At 34.3% G+C, this 25,430-nt stretch overlaps 1 protein-coding gene across 1 annotated transcript in view; it reads right to left on the bottom strand.

Annotated features, from left to right (window-relative positions):
- Nucleotides 1-25,430, bottom strand: part of ADAM2 (ADAM metallopeptidase domain 2) — a 110,564-nt gene that overhangs the window by 6,313 nt on the left and 78,821 nt on the right. The window contains exons 15-18 of the mRNA XM_008061856.1: nucleotides 18,367-18,472; nucleotides 11,420-11,603; nucleotides 2,319-2,396; nucleotides 1,929-2,079 (exon numbers count right to left, since the gene is read on the bottom strand). Of these exons, the coding sequence (XP_008060047.1) occupies nucleotides 1,929-2,079; nucleotides 2,319-2,396; nucleotides 11,420-11,603; nucleotides 18,367-18,472 (519 nt within the window). The remainder of the gene's footprint in view (nucleotides 1-1,928; nucleotides 2,080-2,318; nucleotides 2,397-11,419; nucleotides 11,604-18,366; nucleotides 18,473-25,430) is intronic.

Genomic DNA, 25,430 nt, shown 5'->3' with positions numbered 1-25,430 from the left:
GGTGTTCTGTATACATCTGTTAGCTCTAATTGACCTGTGCAAGGGTCAGGGGCCTAACGAACTCCACGCCGACTTCGGCAGTGCCTCAGCACAGGTAAGTCACAGAAACGTCCCCTTGACCACAACAGGATGGCTGGGGCCTGTGAGAATTTTCAATCACTTCTTCACTCATCACTTTACATGGGGAAGCTCCTTCTTTGTACTAGAACCAGGTCCCTGCCTGAGGGTTGTGTGGCTATATTTCTCTGCCTTTCATGGAGTCCATTGCTTTTCTGTTGAGTCCTAGAAGCAAGTGTCTCTATTGCCTGCTTTGAGTGTAGTTATTTTCTTCCTATTTCTGTTTTCTCACTGTGGGGGAGGTATATGCCAGAGGTTGCTTATCAGTCAGCTTGCTTCACCCCTACTAATGTGGTTTTAAACTGTTCTTGAATAGCACACCAACAGCTTTCCCAAGACAATATCAACATGTATTAATAGTCTTCAACGGTCTCCTAGAGGCCTTTCTACCTTCCATGCACCATCCAATTCCAAAGCTACTGCCACTTTTACATTCTTGTTACAGAAATATACAATATTAACTACCAATTTTTAAAATTATATATTGCTGTGTAAGAAAATGCTTCAGTTCTTAGTAACTTAAAACAATCATTTAGCTTTGCTCACAGTTTTGTTGTTCATAAATAGATAGTTGTATTGTGTCTCAATGCAATCAAATTCCATGCATATGATTTTCAAGGAGCGAATGAGAGAATTTGAGAATGAGAGATTCTAGGAATCAAATTTCCAAAAATAAGTAACTGAAAGTACCTAGTTAGAATCTGCAGGAAGACCATGGAAGTCTTAGAATATCAGTTCTGCACATTTTATTGGTCACTCAGACCACTAAAATCAACTTGGAGTCTAGGACAGAAGTAGTTGCTACTTCTCATTGGGAAATGGCATGTATGTGCATGGTTGGAAGCAATTAGTTGTTGCCAAAATAAAGACAAGTTAATGCAGTCATTAAAGTAGAAACAGCTTGAAAATACATTAAATTAAGTATACAACTTTAAACTTACTAATCTATTACTATATGGCATTAAATATAATATTTCCAGACACTAGAATGAATGAGAAACTATTTGTGACACAAGTCATTAAAAAAAAGGCAATTCAGATACTTCAATTATCTGTAAGTTTAAGGTTTTACATAAAGAAAATCTCCTAGTCCTAAGCCTTATTGGATATGCTAGCTAACTGCTGGTTTTCTCTAAAATCTATCTGCACTTTTATACTCTTCTTTGATCAATATTTCAGAAACCACATTCCCCAAGTTCCTTGATCTGCTGTCTTCCACTTAGGTTTGGTCAGTGGATACATTTGGAGGATTAAAGGAGTAAAATAGCTATGATATTCCTCCCCCTTCCTCTCCAGCATCTCCAACAATGGCTGTATATTCTCTATACCTCTAACTCATGCTGGACAGTACGTCTTCCTGTGGTCCAGATTCCACTATGTAACTCTGACCATAGTTACGTCATGCTAGATAGCCCAGATTCAGTCTCTAGTAATACCATCTCTTTTAATTGTCCCTACAACCCTAAAAACTGGTAGTAGTTTCTTAGGTTGCCTCACCAGTCTCTGATTGGCTTTTCGTCTCTACCATTAAGTGTTACCTGATGCATTATATTGAATGCCTTCCAACTGAAAGACTAAAGTGATTTCTACTTTATGCTTTGCCTCTGACTGAAATCACTTATGTATAACTTATGTGACATATGTTATAAAAATTATTCTGTAAATAATGCATACTCATATATGGTTTATTATTTAATGTCTAAATATAATATATATGAATTGGTAGAAAAAATATTTATTTTATTAAATAACAAATTAAACTTGTTATTAACACTTACCAGGGTTGGATATGTCAGGTATATCGTCAGCACCAGTGGATGGAGTTTTGTCAGGTATGTTGATACTATTAGGTGGAAAATTGCCACTGTCAATACTCCCACCAGGCCATGCATTAAATTCAACTTGGCAATTTGGGGGTAAGTATGAAGGGAAACAGTGACAGTTCTTTCTGTTATTGCATACCTAAAGGCAAGAGAAATATCACCTTATAAAGCAGCTAGGATTATATGTGTTCAAATAGAATTATAAAATAATACCCATGTCAGATAAGGACAATTTTCATATGTGTTTTATGGGGTATGTGTTGAGTGTGCATGCACATGTGTGAACAGGCACATGTGTCTGTGTGTGTGGCAATGTATTTGCTTTCCTGGGATTAGTCTCAATGATTTCTATTTTCAGCTCATGGCACTAGTACTTACACCCTGACGGTTGCATTTTTCTTCAGTACAATCATAGCCCAAGTATGCAGAATCCACACATTGCTTATTCCTGCAAACCTAAAAAGAATCAGTCAAAATGAGTTAACTGATGTGCTATCTAGATTTGCCATTTCATTAAAAATTCCACACTACACTAATATAAAATGTTTTCATTTAACAATAAATATCAGTGTACTAAAGATAAATAATAATTTATAGTGCTATTGTGTTTCCAGCAAAGATGAGACTCAGATTATCTTGGAGTATTTGAAACAATAACAGCATCTTTCCTGCTTATACTGGGGTAGGAAGTACAAATATAAAATAAGCAAAACACGTAAGTATGTGATAAATGTGATTATGAAAATAGATGGATTTATGACAAACATAAAATGTAGGACCTTTATCTACTGTTTGAGAATAATAAAACCTTCTCATTGAGTCCTGATGGTGAATAGGACTTAACTGGCATAGAAATAAAAGACAGAATACTTAGTTTTTTAAAAGACGTAATTTTAAAAATGATGTTAGTATAGAAGATAGTATGGAACTTTTGAGAAATATATATGGCAATGTGGCCATTACAGAAATAGTCATTCAATTATTCACTAAATAAGTATTTGAGCCCTATCTGACCCTGAGGAGACACCAGGGAACAACACAAATCCCATCTTGTTCATATAGTCGTAAAAGAGATAGAAACAAACAGTAAAAGCTAGATGTTATATGAGAGAAGATATCATTGACAGAATGGTGTAGAATCTTACAGTCTTCATGACAAATTTGACCTTCTCCTACACACAATTTGCTGTATTTAGTTATTGGAAGAAAGAAAGCTAATAACACTAGGTTTTAGAGAAAAGATATTGGAAGCGGCAAGAGACTGTAGATAGAATGTTAGAATACCATTACAGCAACCCAAAAAGATATAGAGTGAAGCTGAGTGATAGTGGACACCAGTAGATGTGCTGAATTTGAGATAATAGTTTACAAGTTTAAACATGCTGTGTTGAATTAATATAAATTCTATGTAGAAAGTTTAAAAAGATGGCTCAATGACAGCAAACATTCTGACTTGCTGAATTCTCTTAGTAGTTGTTAAATTAACTGAGATAAGGACAGTTAAGCATAAGACACACAAGTTTAGAGATTATTTTCAGAGATTTCTTTCAACCTATATTAAATAATACTATGCTTCACATTAGGAAAAAGTCTTTAATGCACTCATAGAAAGGCTCAAAGTGACTGATGGTAAACCAAAGAACATGCAACTGGAAATACTTTTATGTAAAAAGTTTGCTAAAGGATTTTTTCTTCTTAAATATATGATCATAACATTAATTTTTAAAGTCAGAGAGTACACTTGTCCACATAGTTCTTGTTCAATGTCATTGAGTATGGAAAAAATAATTAAGGCAATACATACCTCTGTTTAAGTTTTAGGAGAAAATAGACTCATGATAAGTAGATGGCCAGATTTTTTGGGTGGTTTTGGTAGTAATATAAAAGTAATAGCTCTGGATACAGACTAAAGCTACTATAGTTAGAAATTTATCTGTTGTTAACATGATTTTTGGACACTAAATTAAAATTTAAGCAGAGAAGTTAGTATATAATTCACAAAGCATTGTCCAGAAAAGGATAAATCTAAATTTCAGAGTCATTAAATAAATTATTCGAACCAGAGAAGACAGAAGTTGAGAAGGAGTTATTGGTATTGCAGGTATACTTTTTCTATAGTGGAGTTTGTGTTGCATTTTTGTTTGTTTTGCTTTAAGATGTCTGGGCAGAGTGCTTGCTTTGTTTGTTTGTTTTTTTAAGATGTGGGGTACAATTCAGGGTTAAGTATACAAACATTGATTATGCAGGTACCCTTGTTGATGAGGTATGCCCCTCCCTCCCCTAGTTTCCCTCAACTGCCAATCCCACCTCCCCCTCCCCTGACAGTTTCCCATTACTGCCAAGAGCTTTCTTATAGTATTGCAATTGTTCCAGATCCACTTATGAGTGAGAACATATGGTACTCTGTTCATTGTTTCTGTGATAGATCACTGAGTATAATCGACAGATACCATCTAACTCCAGTAAGAATAGCCATTAATAAAACAAACAACAACAGAGTGCTTGCTTTGGTTGCACCATGCAGGAGGGTTAGGGAGAAATGTCATTGAAAGTAAGAAGCTAGTTACAAGGCCATAAGAGTTGTTCATAATCATATAAAGGTAATATGTAAATAATCCAATGACTCGTTACCAAACTCTAAAACAGAATTATTTTTATGTGTTTTGTGATAATCATAATGCAGAATGATTTTGACACTAGGCAGAATAAGTTTCTATGGAAACCTTCTTGTATGGAGAGACTAAAGTGCTAAATAAAATAACAAAATTTGTACATATTCTTTTTAAAGACACAGTTGTACTGGAGAAAAAAGTAAAAGTCATTTTTAGGTTCAGAAAATGTGAGACAATGTGATTACTTAAAAGTAATCAAACACTAAAGACAGCATACCACCAGTGGCCACCACTGGCCAAAAATTTAAGATTTAAATGACCATGTGCATCTGATACCAATGACAAAGTTACAAGCAGGTTATATCAAATCCTTAATAAATAGTCTAGAGAATGACATCAGCAAAATGGTGACACAGAAAACAAAACATGGCTGAAATAATGTTATAGGAGTTCTGACAACAGCCAAAAGTCTATAGAACCAAGAAAATACTCAAGAACACTTTGTCACAATAAAAATGGTAAAAAACTTGTTGGCATTTTTGTTTACCATTTCCACAATCCTTCTCCGGCATGGAACAGTCTTGGTCTGGAAGAAGTAGCAGCTAAATTTCCAATCCCCTCTGTCAAACCGGAAGAAACAGAAAAGACCTCACGAGCAACATTCTAACTTGTCTGGTGAGTGTCCTAAGTTCTGGTCTCTGATTGGCCTAGCTCTAATCTCAGATGAAGAGAAGCAGGGAAGCTAAGACTTGCAGACACCTGGGACAGGAAATTAAGAGTGGAGACATATGATAGACCATCTAAGGAGCCAAGGGCAAGGTAGAATGGGACTATTTGGAAAATAATGCATTTTAAATCTGCTACGTGTTTGAGGAAATGAAAAAGTCACGCACAAGTCTAGGAAAGATATGTGCTCAGATGCTCAGAAAGGACATTTTGTTCAGGCTGACACCAAAGCATTTCCCCAGAACAGAGCCAGTCTGCAAACACTGGACAAAATGGTAGGTTTTTTTTTAATTGCCCAATTTTCAAAAACAAAATCAAAAGTTACACACACATATACACAACAACAACAACACAGCAAAACATGATTCCCTCAAAGGAAGAAAACATAGTGACAGAAAGTTATTTTAATTTAACTTTACTAAATGTGCTTAAAGAGCTAAAGGGAAACAAAGAACTGTAGAAAATTAGGTCAAAGAATTGTAGAAAATCAGGAAAATGATATTGGAACAAAGTGAGAGTATCAACAAAGAGATAGAAAATACGAAAATTACCAAACAGAATTCTGGTGCCAAAAAATTACAATCACTGAATTTTTGAAATTTGTTAAATGAGTTCAAAAACATATTTGGGCAGGCAGAAGAAAAAAAATGAACTTGAAAGTAGGAAATTGAAGTTATGGAGTTTGAGGAGCAGAAAAAAGAAGGAAAAGAGAGTTACAGAGGGTTATCAGGCAGATCAATTATGGAAATCTCTGAAAGATATAAGAAAAAAAAGAGACAAAGAGATTATTTGAAGAAATAATGCCTGAAAACATCCCATTTTTGAAGATTTTAGGCTTATAAATCCTAGAAGCTCAATGACCTTCAAATAGGGTTAAAACAAAGAAACTCACATTTTGAGGCACAGTATAATCAAACTGTCAAAAGTGAAAATAAAGAGAAACTTGAATGCAGGAAGTGAAAAAGTGCAGTAGGCAAAGCTGTAAAGAAGAACAAATTTGTTATATAACTGATGTGACTTTGTCAATTCAAAATAGATTGTTATAATTTTAAGATGTAACATGTAATTTCAATTAAACTGTAAAGACAATATATATAGAACTCACACAAAAGAAAACAAGAAGGTAATCAAACTGTGTCTCTACAAAACATCAACTAAATACAAGAAAAGGCAGTAGTGGAAGAAATTAGAGACAAAAAAGTGATAAGAACTACAAAAAAAATCATAAAATGTAAAAAACAACTCCTATATCAGCAACTGTATTAATTTTAATGAATTAAACTCTCCAACCACATGACATCAATTGAGAGAATAGATTAAAAAATATGGGTCACCTATCTGCTGTCTTTAAACACTAACTTGATATGTAAGGCACAAACAAATTACAAGTAAAAAACAAAGCAAAACAAGCAAACAAAACACAGCTTCCATGCAAATAGTAACCAAAAAAGAACAGTCATGATAATAATATCAAACAAAATCAAGTTCTTAAATCAAGTACTGTTTCAAGAGACAAAGAAGGGCATTCTATATTGATAAATGGCTCAACATTACCAATAAAATATAAGCAATGATAAACAAAATGCGGTATAAAAATGCAATAAGATATTATTCAGTTTTAAAAAGGAATAAAAGACTGATTCATGTGACAACATGGGTGAAGTTTGAAAACAGCTAAGTTAAATAAGCTAGAGTCAAAATGATAGACTGTATTGACTCTAATTACAGGAGATAGAATATTTAAATTCATAGAGACAGAAAGCATCATAGTGTTTACCAGAGGCTCTGAGGAGGGGTCACTGGGGAGTTATTGTTTAATACAGAGTTTCAGTCTGGGATAATGAGAAAGTTTCTGAAGATGGAAAGTGGTGATAGTTGCAAAATAATGAGAATACCTTAGTGTCCCTGAACTATACATATAAAAATGATTATAGTGGTAAATTTTAAGTTATGCATATTTTACCATGAAAATAATGTCTATATCATATTCAGTGCTTTAGAGACTAGGATAAAAGGCAAAATTACCAAACTCATGTTTTGATAATAGTATATATTTTTACCCACTCCAAACATATCTTTTAAAATAGCATATTGAGTTATATGAGGAAAATACAGTACGAATGCATTGAATTTTTTTCCATGGTTGACAGCATGGGAGGGAGGTAAAGCAGAAAATTTATTTAAATACATACAATACAGCAATTAACAAAACAGAGAGCCTAGAAATAAATCCTAGCATACACAGTCAACTAATTTTGAACAAGACTACCAAGAAGATACAATGAGGAAAGGACAGTGTTTTCAATAAATGGTGCAAAAGAATCAAACTGGACCTTTATCTTACTCCATACACATACCAAAAAGAAAAAAAAAACCCTCACAAAACAGATTAGAGACCTAATTTAAAGACCTGAACTGTAAAACTCTTAGAAGAAAAAAATTGATGGAAAGACCCCTGGTATTGACCTTAACAATGAGTGTGTGGATATCACACTAAAAGCACATGGAATAAAGACAAACATAAACAAATGGGACTATATTAAACTAAACAGTTTCTGCATAGCATAGGAAACAATCAATAAAAAGAAAAAAATAATAGTGTGTTTTGGGGGAAAATATTTGCAAACCATATATCTGACAAGGGGTTAATATCCAAAATTTATAAAGAACACCCACAACTCAATAGCACATAAATAAATAAATAAACCTGATTAATATGAGGACATATGACATGAATAGACTAGACATTTCTTAAAAGAAGATATACAAATGGACAACAGGTAAATAAATAGGTGCTCGCTATTATTAATTATTGGTAAAGTGCAAATCAAAACCAAAATGAGACATCACCTCACGCCTATTAAGATAATGATAACAAAAAAGAAAAGAGATAGTGTTGGTAAGGATGTAGAGACAGGAAATCCTTATACACCATTGGTGGGAATGCAAATTGATATGGCCATTATGGAAAACGGTATCAAGGTCATTTAAAAAATAAAGGATAGAACTCCCATATGTCCCAGCAATTTCTTTGCTGGATATATACCCAAAGGAAGTGGAAAAACACCTTTTAGAAATATCTGCACTTTCATCTTTATTGGAACATTATTCACAATAGCCAAGATATGGAAATAATCACAGTGTTCATCAACAGATAAATGAAAAGAAAAACTGTAAATATCTGTCTCTCATCTATCTCTCATCAACCACCTATCATCTGTCTATCATCTATGTGTCTGTTGTGAACTATTATTCAGTCCTAAAAAAGAAGGGGGTACTGCCATTTGCTTGATATAGATGAATATCAAGGATATTAAGTGAAATAAGACAAACACAGAAAAAAATACTGCAAGCTCTCACTTATATGTGGAATCTTAAAAAAAAATTGAACACATAGAAACAGAAACTAGCTTGGTAGTTTCCAGGGGGCAGGGAATGGGAGAAAATAAGTAGTTCAAAATGTAATTATGTAGAATGAATAAGACCAGAGATCTAACACACAGCATAAAGCACAGAGAATATAGATAATAATATTGTATTGTATACTGAAAATTTGCAGAGAGAGTAAACTTTAGGTGCCTTTTCCACATATATGCACAAATATATACAAAAGGTAACTGTGAAAAATGCTGTATAGATTAATTTGCTTAAATGTAAATTTTACTGTACACATGTATATCACAGCAGTATACTGTATACATTAAATATATATGATTAAGAAATTAATAAAAATAATAAAGATATCCACTGTGAATAAAACACAATATAAGTCAAGTCAACCCAGACAGAAACAACTTAAATAACCTATAAAGCACATACATAATAAAAACTTTCACCATGACATATTCATCATCATAATATGAAATTTACATTTCATAATTAAAATTATTCCATAAGTACATAACTTTTATAAAATTTATTTTATTACAAAACTACTATTATTTTAAAATTAATAAAGGGATAGCCTCAAGGAACAGGGTGGTAAATATTCTACACTTTTGACCATTAAACTTGTCTATGGCTGGGGTTCTCTTTAAAGAATTCCATGTGGTGTTCCAGACCCAGACAAGTCACATTTCATTTCCATCAGCAGTGTAATATACTGGTTAATGTATATCTTCAGAGTTTTATTCTTTTAAATGTGTATCTCGCCTTACCTCTGTGGACAAAATATTTTCACGTCATATTTTATACTTACTAATTTCTACCTGAGTTTCCATATCAAAAATTCAAATATAGATTTTAAAAAATTCTTTGCTATGCTCCTGTTAGGAATAGCTGTGTACAATAGGAGGTGGTGTTTATAACTACTTTTTATACTTAGTCACTAATACCTAAGACTTGAGACAATACTTAAAGGAGCCAATATCTCTTTTGTCTTTATTGACAAAAGGAATTTTGAAATTTCTAATGATAACATGTTCATTCTAATCCAAATTAACATTTATATATGAGGTACTTACAAACAATGATGCTCTAATTTGCAGAATACATAAAATTGAGTGCTCAGCATACAGCTAGTTTGATCACTGTTTGGAGATTGTTAGCAATGTATGATATAGGTGAAGACAGAATTTTTGGTCACCATTTGGGTAACACCTCCCCAAGAACTCTACACAGCTCTTCTATCTCCATATCCTAGAATAGAAACTTCTCTGGTACCATTATGTACTGTATTTTTAATGATGAACAATAGCATGCCTTAAAGCTGCTGAAAGATATGTCTCCTTGATAGGGCATCACCTTTATCATGAATACTATGACAGAGTAGTGCCTGCCAAATATTAATCCTGTTCACTAGCTGTGGGGAATAAAAATGGCATGTCAGCCTTGATAGTTCATATTTCCTGTATGATTCCTTTCTCATGTAGCCTCTATTAGGCTGTTTAGAAACAACGGATGACTTAAAACTCAAGATAGTTTTGGAAATTCATTTGGTAAATATCTTCCAAGGGAAATTTTATGAAACCAAATTCATTATAAAGTTTTGTAAATGACTGAGATTTTGTGTAAGAGAGGGTGACAATTTTTTCATTTGTATATATTTTTACTTCCTAATTTTTTACATAAATGTTAGTAAGGGTTAGGTTGTAACAGAACTACAATTTGCATGGCAAATGTCTCCTTAATTAGCAAATAAAAATAAAATATTTTAAACATGATACATTAATGATATACAACTAAGATGTAAAAAAATGAGTAGGTTTCATTTATATTTGATTACAACCAAAGCGTATAAGTTTTTTTACTTACTCTTCTTTCACCAAAAGTATCTTCTGCTCCCCAGTCACCTATATTTTGCCTTTTCCTCTGTTCTTCAATAGGTAACATACTATATTTTTTTACTTATTAAGCCAGAGAGCCTTTATCATTTAAGGTTTGAACGTGACACCAATTTGGGCTTGTGCTACCTTGTATATTTATAAATATATAAATATTACATATCTCATATAATAGAAAAATCTAGGAAGATAAAAAATGTTGATACATACGCACAGGTACCATCCGAAATGACAAAATAGTAAAGGTGTGTAAAATAGTGGAATGCTTTTATAATAATATATTAGATAAACATCCTATATGTGTGTGCATATGTATATATTTCTTTATATGTATATACGCATGTAAATATATATATTTCTATACATACATATACTTATGTATACATATCATTACTGGAAGAGTCATGACAATGAAAAAAGTAATTATTTCTCAGATATATGATGTAGATTGATTTTTGTTTTACTCTGGATTTTTTATTATTTTCATCAGTACAATAGGCATACATCATTTTAACAGCTATTTTAAAATAATTATATCAAAAGGTAATTTATGACACAGAAGTATGTTCTGTGTAATATGAGATAATTTAATAAAATACAGTGAATGAACAATGTAATTTTAAATTCAGTAAATACACATAATTTTTATAAGAAAACTACTAAATAGCCAATAAAATATTCACAGTGATGTCATCTATGCATGATTGCAAACGATATTTTATTCATTTAAATTTATTTGTTTTCTAAATGTTCTATATTGAATGTGCACTTAAATTCTGGGAGAAAATATTAAGTATATATTATTTAAGAACAAATTTTAACATATTAGAAAATTATTTGGAAAGAAAAGACCACCTACCTTATTATTACCACAGACAGTTCCATCTTTTACCCACATCATTTCTTTTTTTCGATGATTATGGGGATATTCCAAAGCAACGCAAATTTTTCCAGTTATGTTGGCATAAATAATAGTGGCATTTGGAATTTTAATTATTTCTTCACTTTCATATTTACATATTAATTTTCCGCATTGCATATCACTAATTTGTCCATAAATGAAAATTATTAATTTTAACTTTAAGAAATGTTAGAATATTATTTCTAAAACAAATAGATTTAAATAACATATTCAAGATTTGCAAAAGGATATATACAATTAATTTTGAAACAGCAAAAAATACGAGAGCCTTGACTAAATTGCTAGTGATAACTGAATAACAATGAGCTATTTCTTAGTTAACCTAACTACTTTTCTTGTGATTCCTTCACTCTTTTCTGAGCCTTACACAAAATCAAGTCCAATCAAAAATAGTACATTTATCTACATATCAGTCTTAACCCTTTCCAACTTAACATTATGGGTCCCAAACTGACAAGATGTTGAAATTTGCACTCAGGAAACATTATATTCTATAAACATTAAAATAAAACTATTATGATACAACAGAATGACAGTGCTGTAACCCATAGAGAAAATCATAGAAGTCATCAGGAAATAAAGCAGCATTGCAACAAAAGAAGTATAGTACAACAGAAGACTGACTTTCCAACAACAATAAAAATTAAAAACCCAGAAGCATATTGAATGATATCTTTAAAGATGAAACAAAATATCTGTCATCTTCCCACTCTATATGTAAAAAAAAATCCTTTAAAGTGAGGTAATTGTATTTTCAGACAACAATTTTTAAACATGTGTTACTAGCAGTCCTGGAATAAAGAAAGTATAAACTCTTTATATTAAAGGAAACTTAGATAACAGCTTGTGGCACAAAGTACATGAAACTCCAACAGGTTAAGGAAGTTCCTTTCTAATCCTAGTGGGTGGGAGTGTTTTTTGTAGACTGGTGCTAGATTTTGTGATAAATCAGACCAAAATAAAGAAAATTGTGAAGATAAATCAAATATAGGAGCTCTATGAGAGAGAACAGGCGTAGGAAAATCATCAGTCTCCCAAACAAGTGTAAAACTAGGCCAGCTTGTAGAAAAAAAACATTTCAGGGACGTGAAAATTAATCAAAGGCGAACAAGAAATTGAGAAGAATTCCTTTATAACCAAATGTAATAACACCAGATAAGAATAGTGGGGGCTGTGGTCTACTTTCCCACGTCTGCTCTCATCCCCACTCCAAACTCAATACTGTCGTTTTTTCAGAGCAGGACTGGCCATGAAAATGAATAACTTCCAACAGCAGAGGAGTTTTTCTTGATTTGGTGCATAGGGAAAAAAGCATCACCCAGCAGCACTTTGAGTAAAAGTAGTAAACTCAGTAGGAAATGAATGGTAAAAAAAAAAATTCATTTCCTGCATTTTTCCTGCAAGAAATGTTAAAAGAAGTTCTTCTGACAGAAGGAAAATGATATGGTTCAGAAATTTATATCTACAAAAAGAAAAAAAAGCATCAGGAAATAAATAAATAAAAATGAATGTTCCTTTATTTTTCTTATTCTTAGTTAAACTAAAAGATAACTGTCTGCTTAAATAAATAATAGTAAGAACGTATTGGGTTTTTTAACATCTGTATAAGTAAAATGAATAGCAGTAATGTCACAAGGGACTGGATGGAGGATTTGGACACTATTATAGCACACCTACACTACACATGAAGCAGTATAGAGTTATTTTAAGATAGACTACTATTGCTACTTGAGCATGGTAAATATTAGTGCAACTATATAAACAATCGCTTTTAATGGGAACAGTCTAAACAACCAATTAAAATTCAGAGATTGTCAGAGTGGATACTAAAAGCAGATGGAAGGTTGGTTTGACATCTGAAAATCAATTAATGCAATATACAGCAATAGGATTAACTATAAAAACATAAAATTATGTCCTGTTGACATATAAGTTATCTACCATTATAAATAAAAGACATTTTTAAAAAAATGTTCATTCTTCAGAATTAAAAACTTCCAACAAATTGGAAGTAAAATAAACTGCCTTAAACAGGTAAACAGCATCTACAAAACCCTCCAACAAACAATAAATGTAATAGTGAAAAGCTGAATATTTTCCTACAAAATTGGGAATAAGCAAGTGTGTTCTCTCTCTTAACTGGAAAAGAATAATTTAAAATTGACTTGCAGATTAGATGACCCTAAATATAAATACTGAGAAAACACATACACACACACATGTTCAGGAAGGTCATACAAAAGATCAAGAGCAATATAAAAATAGTATTGGTATTTTCATTTTAATTATAAATCAGCAATGGGCAATGTGAAAATGAAATTTATAAAGTCATTTTGTTTACAGTAGTTTCAAAAATAGAATACTTAGATATATATATTTAACAACAGAAATACAATACTTGAACACTAAAAACTAGCAAACCTGGCTGAGAAAAATGATTGAAATAAATTGAGAGACATTCTATATTTATCAGTTGGAAATCCAACACTATTAGATGGCAATTCACCACACGACCCTCACCCCCACTGCTTTGTACACACATACAGAAAAATATATGTAGAACTGATGAAATTTGAATAAGATCTATGAGTTTGCTAATGGTAATTTCCTGGATAATATGTTTCAGGACAGAATCTAGAAATACATGCAGTTTAGGTAGGAAACTGTATTTCATCCACTGGAAAACAATAACAAGCACTCTAAATACATCACTTAAATTTGTCTCAACTGCTAAAAATTTACTAAGCATGAAGTAACATCTGTGCGCTTTTTGATTTATTTTAAATTAAGATTTTAAGGGTCAAAGTCATATTAATTAACAAAAATTAACACTAATTATATTCTGCAAATTATCACTATATATATCACTTAAGGTACTATATTCCATAGGTTAATGTGAACATCTGCCTAACAATAGTGCATGCCATATAGCATAAAAAATTTTTATTTGGTCCGTGTATCTTGTACCACATGACCATTGCTACATCAGAGGATTCAACAAACCAAGGGGCGGCAGGGGTGTCTAACCCTAGGTTAACTACGTAAGTTGACATAGACAACATATGGTGTCTAAATAACCACCTAATTACCAAAATCTCAGTGGTGATGAAAATCTAGATGTTTCAGAGCAATTTTTTATGACTTGACATTTTCTGTCTTTGACCAAAAAAGGAAAATTGAAATGAACAAGCCAGCCCCTGGTATTCAGGTGAAGACCAGGTATTATTAACAAGACCTTGGAGTTGATAAGTCACTCCGCACTCATGGTGCCCACCTGTTGAACATAAGTAATTTTACAGAACTTCAATTTAGGCAAAGAAACTTTGTGATCTGATTAGGAAAAGATTAGGAAAAAATTCAAGTCCACTTAGTAAATCATGTCCAAACACAGAGAGAAAAAATCCTAAACATTTATCTAAGCCACAAAATTACTATACATCCCCATTATTCAGCTATTATGCTGACTGCTGTTTCTTCAGCTGTATATTCACTTTAGTATTCCCTCTTAATATATAAATTAATTGAAATACACAATCATTTGATTATCTCCACTTCTTGAAAGCATCCAACTCAGAGCAAAGATCTGCTTCCAGAATCCTCCCTAAGTAATCACCTAACACAAGCACAAATCCTGCAGTAAGCCTAAAACTCTGGAAGTAAAACCGCTTCACAGTTTCCCATAATGTTCCTTCTCATTCAATACAACATGTAGTAAACCCAACTTGTTCGATTACAAACATGTTCCTGGTGACCTTTGGCTGAAAGACATTGTAGCAAAGTAGATCTGTAAGCCAAAACACACATAGACAGATACTTGGAATGCACCGGTATGTAACTAGACAGGAAATGAATGTGTAACTGGGCTTTAAAAATGGGATCTGTATCATGAGTTATTTTGCAGATGTGGTTTTTTAAGTAATTTATGAAAGCACATTCAATCTTATTAGCTTGAGTAATCAGAGGACAGAATTAAAAGATGGGCCTAACATCAGTTAGGTGACTAAAAATTTAGAGAGACTGAGCACCAAAATCAGTATATAAACTTCATCCTAAAACCTGGACAATTACTGAACTAAGCATATGTGGTGAAGAATCCAGAGAGCAAACAAAAAGCATCTTCCAGAGGCATAAGGAAATGAACAGTGCTTTCATTTGCTGCTCACAGACAGGTTTAAAGTTTGAGTCCACCTATGTTAAATCTTTTCCATAACACAATTCCATAACCTTCAGAAGGCATAAATGTCTACCATTTGTATCATGTATTATTCATAGTATACAGTATAAAGTAAAAAATGCTAGCTATGTGAAGAAAAAATAAAATTTGACATGGTCAAAGAGCTAGAAATCATTAGATACCATCATCAACACTTTAAAGCAGCTAATATTAAAATAATCAGTTATTTAAAGGAAAATATAAGAGCTAAAAGGTTTCTTTAGTCAGAATATGCTTAAGCAATTGTGAAACACATTTCTGTGTATGCTGGGCTTGAGTACATGAGAAAGCAACTTATAAACATACTAAGATATACTTTACTGTGTTTAATTGGAATTAGAACTATCACTATAAGTTCATGTCTTAAATATGAAGATTTAAATAAATGAAAATATAAATACATGATACATGTATGTGCATATATGATATGCATGTTCTACCTCTGTTGACTAAAAGGGCTGAGATGTAAGCACAAATAGTAAGCGTGAACACAGCTGGCACCTGGCTATTTCTTTTCTTTTCTTTTTTTAGTTGGAGTCTCACTCTGTCGCCCAGACTGGAGTGCAGTGGCTGCTCCCAGCCACCATAGCCTCGACCTGCTGGGCTCCAGCGATCCTTCCACTTCAGCCTTCCAAGTAGCTGGAACTACAGGCGCGCACTACCACGCCCGGCTAATTTTTTAAATTTATTGTAGAGATGAGGTCTCGCCAAGTTGCCCAGGCGGGTCTCAAACCTGTGGGCTCAGGCAATCCACTCACCTCAGCCTCCCAAAGCACGGGATTACAGGCTGAGCCACTGAGCCCGACTATTTTCTAATAACTGAACTCTCCTAAAAGGAAGAGGGGATCCTTGGATTAATAGCTAAATCCAGAGTAGGGGTATGAAAAGTATAAAATAAGTTTACAATATCTTTTCTTGTGTTAAAAATATTTGTAAGTTATTAAATAGTTAAACAGACTTTTGAAAAGGACATAGTAACAAACTCAAAGGAGTTCTCACCAGCCAAAACTGAGAGAAGTTGAGAAAATATCAAAGTAAATAATTACAGTAATATATTCTATTCCACTGAATAAAATAATTAATGAATCTGAAGTGATACAAATTAATACATACATAAGTAAATCATTAAACATAGAGAAGCAAATACTTCTTCCTACAGTAAATTTCTAGCTGATAAAGGAAAAGTCAAAAATGGGGTTAGATTATCACCAATGGATTTTAAATGTCGGTGAAAGTTTGAAGAGGAAGAGAATATATCAACAGTCTCAACATAACTCCCAAAAAGTTATATTCATAAGGAAAAATAGTTACATATTCATAAGGAAAGGGAAAAAAATAATAGCTTTACCTCACTAAGACACTTATAGAATAATAACTACCAAAACACTTAACCTAAAGTTTCCAATACGGAAAGAAGATGACATGTGCTTTTAAAAAAATCAAGAGTACAACATACTTTGGTGATAAACATGCCACATTGTGTAACTTGAATATAATTGTGAAAAAAAATCAAACAACCTAAATTGAGAGAAAGTTCTACAAAATAACTTGCAGTATTGCTTTAAAAAACTAAAAAAAAAGATTTAAGATCCAGATTAAAAGATCTTAAAAATACATTATGAATAAATGAAAATATCTGACTCTGGATTTGTTCCAGAACAAGGAGAAACTCTATAAATACTCTATAAACACTCTATTGGGGCAACCAATGAAATTTATATATGAATTATATTTGAGATATAGCTACAATACAGTTACATAAGAAAATATGTTCATTCTCAATAGAAACATACTGATTTTTGAGGAGTAAAGAAGTACAATCTTCAAATTATACTCAAATGGTTCAGAAAAATAATTATGAAGAGAGGAAAACAGAAAAGAGTCAGAACAATAGAAGGGCAATATGGGCAATATGTAAACAATTGGTAAATCTAGGTGAAAGGCATATGAGGATTCCTTGCACTATTCATGCAAACCAGCAATCCTCTAAAGAATTTTTACGTTAACTTTTGAAATAATATCAAACAAAATTTTATACCAGAAGAGTGGGTCTCAGTAACATTCTAGTTTTAATTTCTATATAATAGTAATAACTTATAGTTAACACTAATATAGAGCATACTGTGTATCAGTTATCATACTAAGTATTCTCCATATAGTATCTATATTCTACAGTGGCACCAAACCAATGATGTTAGCATATTAATATTCATGTTTTACTTATGAGAAAACTGAAGGACATGCTTAAGTTCATACAAATAGGTCAACAGTGGGGTTAAGATTTAAAACCCAGATTTTTGGCTGTAAAATACATGTTCTTAAACACTATGCTTTTCTTCTTAGATAGTAACAATCCATGTATTTTCATTTTATCACCATAAGGACTGTTATTATCTGTAAAATTAGGGTGATATCATACAAAAAACTATTACCAATGGGTAATTAATGTGCATATATGTAAATCAGGTACTTTGTGGGAAAGTATAAAGGATAATTTGGGTGCACTGCGAAAAGGAATACAAACTACTGTGTTCATAGCATTTATAATTTGTTTAAACATGAACTTATTTTATGATCAGGTAATATTTTGTTTACATATACACTTAATTGGTGATATTTTGAAATATAAGGCAATAAATAGAGAGTCTCAGATAGATTTCTTAAAGCATACTTAGGGCCACATTTTGTGTATCCTGAAGGACCTGAACCACAGTTTCCAGATTGATCGGTCTTAGAGTTAAGATGAGAAAAACATTCCCCAGGACCAAATGTTGTTCCTGAAAAAAAGGTGTGGTTAGTCATATTAATTCAAAATAAGATCATACAAAATAAGATCATGCTAGAACATTCAAAATGAAAACTAGACTTAAAATCACACAAAACCACTTCAATAAAATATTTAAATATTTAAAAGACTCTTGTCTTCCATTTATACACATATTCTAGAATTAGATACTGTATGCAGTTTAACTTCTAATTTTAGTAAGTCTATAAATACTTATCTATAAAAAACCTTTTTTTCAAATAGTTGATTTATTGGTTAATAAACAGTTTTTACATGCATGTCTTTTCAAGTCAACCCACTAACCAATTATCTTATTTTTTCATCATAATTTTCCCAGAGCAAAATATCTTGGAGACAACTGATTCATTTTTCACTTTTACCATCCAATCCTCAAGGCCATGTCTTGATTCTAAACATGTGTAAGGCACGAGATCAAAATATAAGATGATTTCCAAAGCAGAGCATATTTTTCGACAGTCTCTGTGTTATGGTTTTACACCTGCTAGGGTAAGGGGTCTAGATCAAACTCTCAATTAAAAACCCTAGAGAGCTTTGCTCTAGAAACAAAACTGAACTAGATGTAGACTGAGCCTTCTCTAAACTCTAACCAATTCTGAACAAATCGCAATTTCTGATTTAATTTTAGTCTTTCATTTCATATGCCCTGCAGAAGACAAAGATGAAGAGTATCTGCATGAGAAGAACATTTAGACTGAAAATCATGTTTTTAAAAGGCAATATTGAAATATAAAATATAATAGAGTAATTTTTAGCAAGAAATATGTCTTCATCTAAAATAGCATTTAAGAATATAACATAGGCCACACAGGTGTCCCAGATCAGAGCAGCACTTCAGACTACCTGATCTTACTTTGAACTTTGTGAACTTGCAGTCAAAACAGTTCTATCAAATATATCCAGGAATCACAGGAGACCAAAACATGGTTCAAAAAGAATTATAAATTTTAGTCTTTGTTCTGTATGGGTTTACAGTTGGGTCAAGCAAAATGAGGGCACTTTTTAGTCTCAAATTAAAAAATAGACTGACTCAACCACAAAAAGGTCATACTTAGCACTGAAAATCACTAAAAAATACAAGATGCCCACAGGACTGATCGGTGTATGAGAGTCTCCACAAAAGTGAGTGTCCATAAAGACTCTGTGTGAGTGGGTGTGTGCTAGTGTGAGTGAAAATCCGTGAGGGTAGACTCGCGTTCATGCACCTGGAGCTCTCCTCCGGAGGTGACTGCAACCCACCACTGTCCTAAGATTGGACCCTCAGTGAGCAGGATTGTCTACCATTCTCAGGGCTCTCTTGAGAGGAAGCAGAATAGAACAGCTGCCCCTCATCTGGCACCCAACCCATGCCATCACCTGCGGCAGCAGGCCAGGCACTTAACAGTAGGGCCCATGGAGGAGGCAAGGCATGGAAATCTGGAACGAAGCCCTGCCACCAGTGAGGAAACACCAACTGGTACCATCTTCTTGGTCCCAGGTAGGCAGAGACCTGCATTGCCCCACCCAGCTCTGTCCAGCCTCCAACCTGAGACTCCGAGGCTCTATCCCCACACCCATCTGTGATCAATCATCAGACTCAGAGAGGCAGGTGCCCCTTCCACAAGCTGGACCAGGCACAGAAACGTGTGATCTTGATAGCAGCAGAGACTCGATAGCCGCAGCAGCAGACGAGTCAGGTGAGTCTCGATCTGATCCCTCCTCCTCCCACAGTAGTCTGTGCGAAGACGTCTGACCCATGCTGACAGCAACCTTATCAGCCTGCGCAGAGAACAGAGGGGACAGGCTGCAGATGGGAGCTGCTCCCTAACGTGGCAGCAGCCAGAAGTGGTGGCAGCTGGAAGTGGTGGCAGCCAAAAGCAGCGGCAGTGCTTGGGAAAGAAACCTGGAGTTACAGAAACGGCCAAAGAGCAAACTTTTGTTTTGTTTTGTTTTTGTTTTCTCTCTTTTATCTTTTTCGGTGGAATGTTTTTGTTTGCATTCTCGTTCTTGCTTTGTTTGTTTCTGTTCTGGCTACCGGCCACTGCAACCTCGACCTGCTAGACTCCGGCGATCCTTCCGTCTCAGCCTTCCAAGTAGCTGGAACTACAGGCGTGAGCTACCACTGCGGCTAATTTTTTATTTATTGTAGCGATGTGGTCTCGCCAAGTTGCCCAGGCGGGTCTCGAACCTGGCGGGCTCAGGCAATCCACTCACCTCAGCCTGCCAAAGTGCTGGGATTACAGGCTGAGCCACCGAGCCCAGCTGTGTATGAATATTTTTGAGGAAAAGTACATCAACAGGGTTTTTTGTCTGTTTGTTTGCATGGCTGCATGGGTGTTTTTTTTTTCCCCCTGTCTTTGTTTCTCTGTTTATTCATTAGTTGGTGCACCTGTCTGTTTTGCCTAGACTTCTTCTCTCACTTCATCTTCCTTTCATCGTCCTCCTTCCTTTTTCCATTCTTTTTCTTCTTCTTATCTTATTTTCTTTTCAAGGGGCAAACATACAACCCCACTGCATGGACAGATTGTAAGGTGGTGGGAAGTGGGTTCCAGGAAGCACACACACCTGTCAGTGGATACTGGGATCTTCAGATAGCTTCTGAATCACAGCTCCTCCCTTAATCAAATTTCAAAACTGCAAAAAAGCACAGCCCCCCACTTCCAGTCCAGCTTCAAAACTGAACAAAGCCAGAGAATCTACATAAAGAGGAATAGGAGATTGAGCAAAAAGAAGAGAAAGTTATTCCCCCATCACTGAACAACAGAATTAAAGAAGAGGTAAAACATATACAGTTCCAGGCCCAAATGCCTTACTAGAAAATTTTATCAAACATCCAAGGAAGAAATGATATCAATGTTACACAAACTTTTATGGACTATAGTGGAGAATGAAGCACTTCTAAAATGTCAACCATCTCCTTGTACCAAAACCTGACAAAGAAATTCAAGAAATAAATCTGCATTCACTATTTCTCATAAGTGGAAGGCAAATAATCTTCAAATAACCCACTTTAGTGTTTGTTTTCTTATTCTATTATTTTGTTACTGTGTTATTTTTCATTCTTTTGAATTAATCAATTTTTTAAAAAAGTCCTCCTTTTATTAGGCTTAGTTTTACATTATTTTATTAGTCTTTGTGTGGTTATCTTTTATTATAACATGAATATTTGACTTATCCCAATTTAATATAACTCAATACTTTTACCATTTACCTTATTATTTCTGTTAAAATTAAGTCTACTTTTAGTACTTATAAGGTTAAATATAATTTTACTTTTTAAAGTCGTTCTCTCCATGTGGGGTCTAGAGCATTTCTTGAATGAGTTGTATGACATTCTTCTTAGTTTTTGGAAATATGTCACCTATCATCTTTCCAAATACATATTCAGCCACATTCTCTAAACATTTTCCATCTGGAACCTAATATGTTAGAATGTTTCCAATATACTCAACATATTTTTATGACCTTTTCTGCAATTGTCTTTCTTTGGCTTCTATATGCCTCAATCTATATGTTTTCTTCAGATCTATAGTTTATTTGAAAGATATTCTACTGCCATGTGATTAATATGCTTAAGAACTCATTCCAGTTTTTCACTTTATTTTTCTTTCTATTTGTAATTTAATGTCTTATGTTGACATATACAGTTGTATAAGTCAAAACAGTGTGATGTTTTGACCTATATGTATACATTGCGGAATTATTCAATTTATGTTTTCTTAATTTTAGTTTTAAAATTTTGTATTTTATAGTTATCATTTCTAAAAACCATCATGGGATATGTTTAATAGTATCTAGGTCTCTTTGGATAATCTTTCAACTTTTTATTTAATTTCTTCAATATATTTATCATTTGTTTTAACTCATGTCTCATAACTCTAATCCCCTAATTTCCTGTACTTCCACTTATTTTGTTGTGTCACTCTCTTCTGCAGTTTGTATGTATTTTGCTATTTAGTTATTTGGGACATCATGTAAAAATGTTAAAGATGGTTTAATCTACCTCAAGATAAAATTTACATTTGCTTCTAGCAGGTATCAAGAATAAAAGCAGATCACTTTAATCCAGTTAGGAGTTAAGCTGACTGAAAACTGAGGTTCAGTCTTTATAAAACATAGTCTATCTCCAGGTCACATTTTTCCTATGGCAGTCCTCGATGGCTCATGTAGGATATTGATTAGGACTCTTTTTTTCCCATAGACTGACCTCCAAACTCTGTCTTCCAAGTCCTGTAAAACTGCTGAATGTTCTGTTCAGTTTTTCAGCTGTTCAGCTAACAGTATTTGCTCACCTAGCTTTTCTATCAGCTATTTCTTTAAGGTAACAAATGTCTCAAGGAACAAAGATAAAATATTGCTCTGACTTCCCTGAGCTTTCTCTCAATTCTTTGGTGGTTCTGCAACATACTTAAGTAAAAATTCTAATTATTTTGCCTACTTTTGATAGTTGTTCTCATTAAGAGATTTTGTCTGGACCAAACTAATCAGCCACTGCAGAAGGAAAGTCCATCTTTTGCTATCATTTGTTTTGATGATATCTATTTTTAAGTAGTCTTATTTAGAGAGCTATTACTAAAATACAGTTCATCACAATATTTTTTAATTGATGGAAGACTATCATCATAATCTTCTAAAGAAATTTAGAAAATTTGGTGTTCAGGAAGATGGCAGCAGAACTGTTGTGAGTACACGAATGTCTGTGTAAGTGTGTGGAAGGGCAAGAGAGTATATGAATTGAAGTATAACTGGTATGTACAAGTGTCTGTCTGAGGGAGAACTCAGAAGTGATGGCAGGGGCTCTTCCCACAGTGCTACCACCACTGATGCTGCTGGGACCCTGGTATTCCCCTTGGTGAACAATCCAGCAACATGTTCCAAAAACAGGAAGGTCCTCCTGGAGAGGAAACTGCAGAGAACAGCCACTACCCAGTACCTGGATTCACCACCACCACTGCCACTTTCAGCACCAAGCCAGAATGCAAGGCCCCACCATCAGGACCTACATTCTGGAGACTGTGGTATTTGCTGGAGAGGGAATAGTCCCAACCTCATGTGTGACTGGAAGAGCAATTTGGTCAGAGTCTGAACAGCCAGCATAAAGCCTGGGCAGAGAAGTACTTCAGGGTACTCCTGGAACTGCAGAGTACACCTTAAGACCAAGAGGTGAACTCTGCATTTCTTTGGGGTTGATCCTCAAAAACCCAGGGAGGATCTTTCCATATGCACAGGCCCTAGAGGGTCACAGTGGGTGTTAAGATCCCAGATGATCCACCCCACCATTAGCCAGCTGCTGGACAATAGGCACATGTAGTAGATATGACCAGAGAAGGAAACTGGTGAGTGCTGAACTGACTCTTCCTGCCCAGCAACACTCAAAAGTTACCAGGAGGGTAGGATAGAGGTTGGGTGCCCCATTCTTCCTGTGATTTGTATGCTTTGAGAGCTGTGACCATGTTGGGAGAGGAACCAAGGGGGAGACAGTCTAGGATATGCTGAGTCAAGTCACTACCTGCCACCTCACCAAGTCCAGCCATCGGTTACATGCAGCAGGGGGGTAAAGAATTTAGCATCTTAAGTTACAAGTAAAGAAAATACTTACAGTCACAGAAACCGCCACAAGGGAGAACTGCTTCCAATGAAATACAGCACATTCCTGGTAGCGTTACCCAGTGTGGTTTTTTTTTCCCCTCTTTATTTTGTTTTCTCTTTCTTCCTTTTTTTTCTTTGCTCTTTCTTTCCTCTCTTTTCCTTTCTTAGACTTTATATTGAACTCAGAGGCTACATAACCACACCCATTGTATAGTCATATTGTGTGGTGACAAAGAGTGAGTCTCAGGTGACCCATTCACCCCATTGTAAGCATTGTGACCCATAGGTAGTTTCTGAATCCTTGCTCCTCCCTGCTCCCACCCTTAGTTATTGTTCAAAACTGTTAAGTGATAGCACAGTGTCCCACCTCCAGCCCTATTTTAAAAATGAACAAATCTTATGCTCAGGGAAGGATATGAGGTAGAGTAAACAACTGAAGTGATTGCTTCTATATTTCTCCACTGAGCAACAGAATAGAAGAGAAAGACAAGAGAACGCTGCAAATAAGGGAAAAAACAATGAAAAATCACTGGTAACCCCCAAAGTCACAAAGACACATTGCTGAAAAAACAGTTATCAGAATGTAAACAATTGAAATCTCCCAGAATGACTGCATCCAGAAGGTACTCATAGAGATCAGAGAATGGATGGCTAGAATGACTAAAAATCAAGAAAAGCAAGGGTTAAAATTAAATGAAATTGCAAAAAAGCATATTCAGAAATAACAGAAATAAAAAACTCCAACCAAGAAATAAATAACACACTGACAAGCATAGGAAACAGAATTGACCAAGAAGAGGAATCTCAGAACTTGAAGACCAAAATATAAAATTAAGCCAATTTATTAAAAATATAGAAAAAAATCAAGAAGAAAAAAGAAACTCTCTGAAAGATGTGCAATTTTATCAAGAAGCCAAATCTACAACTGGTCAGTTTCTTTGAAGCAGAAAAGAAAACAGAAAGCACATTGGAACAAATGTTTCATGAAGTCATCCAAGAAAACTTTCCTTTCCTTGCCAGAGAGGTGACTATACAAGCACAAGAGGTTCAGAGAACCACTGCAAGACACCTTATGAGAAGACCAACCCCTAGATACATAGTAATTCATCTACAAAATGTAGGCATAGCCGGGCTCAGTGGCTCAGCCTGTAATCCCGTGCCTTTGGGAGGCTGAGGTGAGTGGATTACCTGAGCCCGCGGGTTAGAGACCCGCCTGGGCAGGCAAGACCTCATCTCTACAATAAATCAAAAAATTAGCCGGGTGGTAACACATGCCTGTAATTCCGGCTACTTGGAAGGCTGAAGTGGAAGGGTCGCCGGAGCCCAGCAGGTCGAGGCTGCGGTGGCCGGGAGCGGCCACTGCA

The sequence above is a fragment of the Carlito syrichta genome, unplaced genomic scaffold (genome assembly GCF_000164805.1).
Source record: "Carlito syrichta isolate Samal-C Ts95f unplaced genomic scaffold, Tarsius_syrichta-2.0.1 Scaffold305630, whole genome shotgun sequence".
NCBI classification, from domain to species: domain Eukaryota; kingdom Metazoa; phylum Chordata; class Mammalia; order Primates; family Tarsiidae; genus Carlito; species Carlito syrichta.
This window is presented reverse-complemented; position numbering and strand designations above follow the sequence as displayed.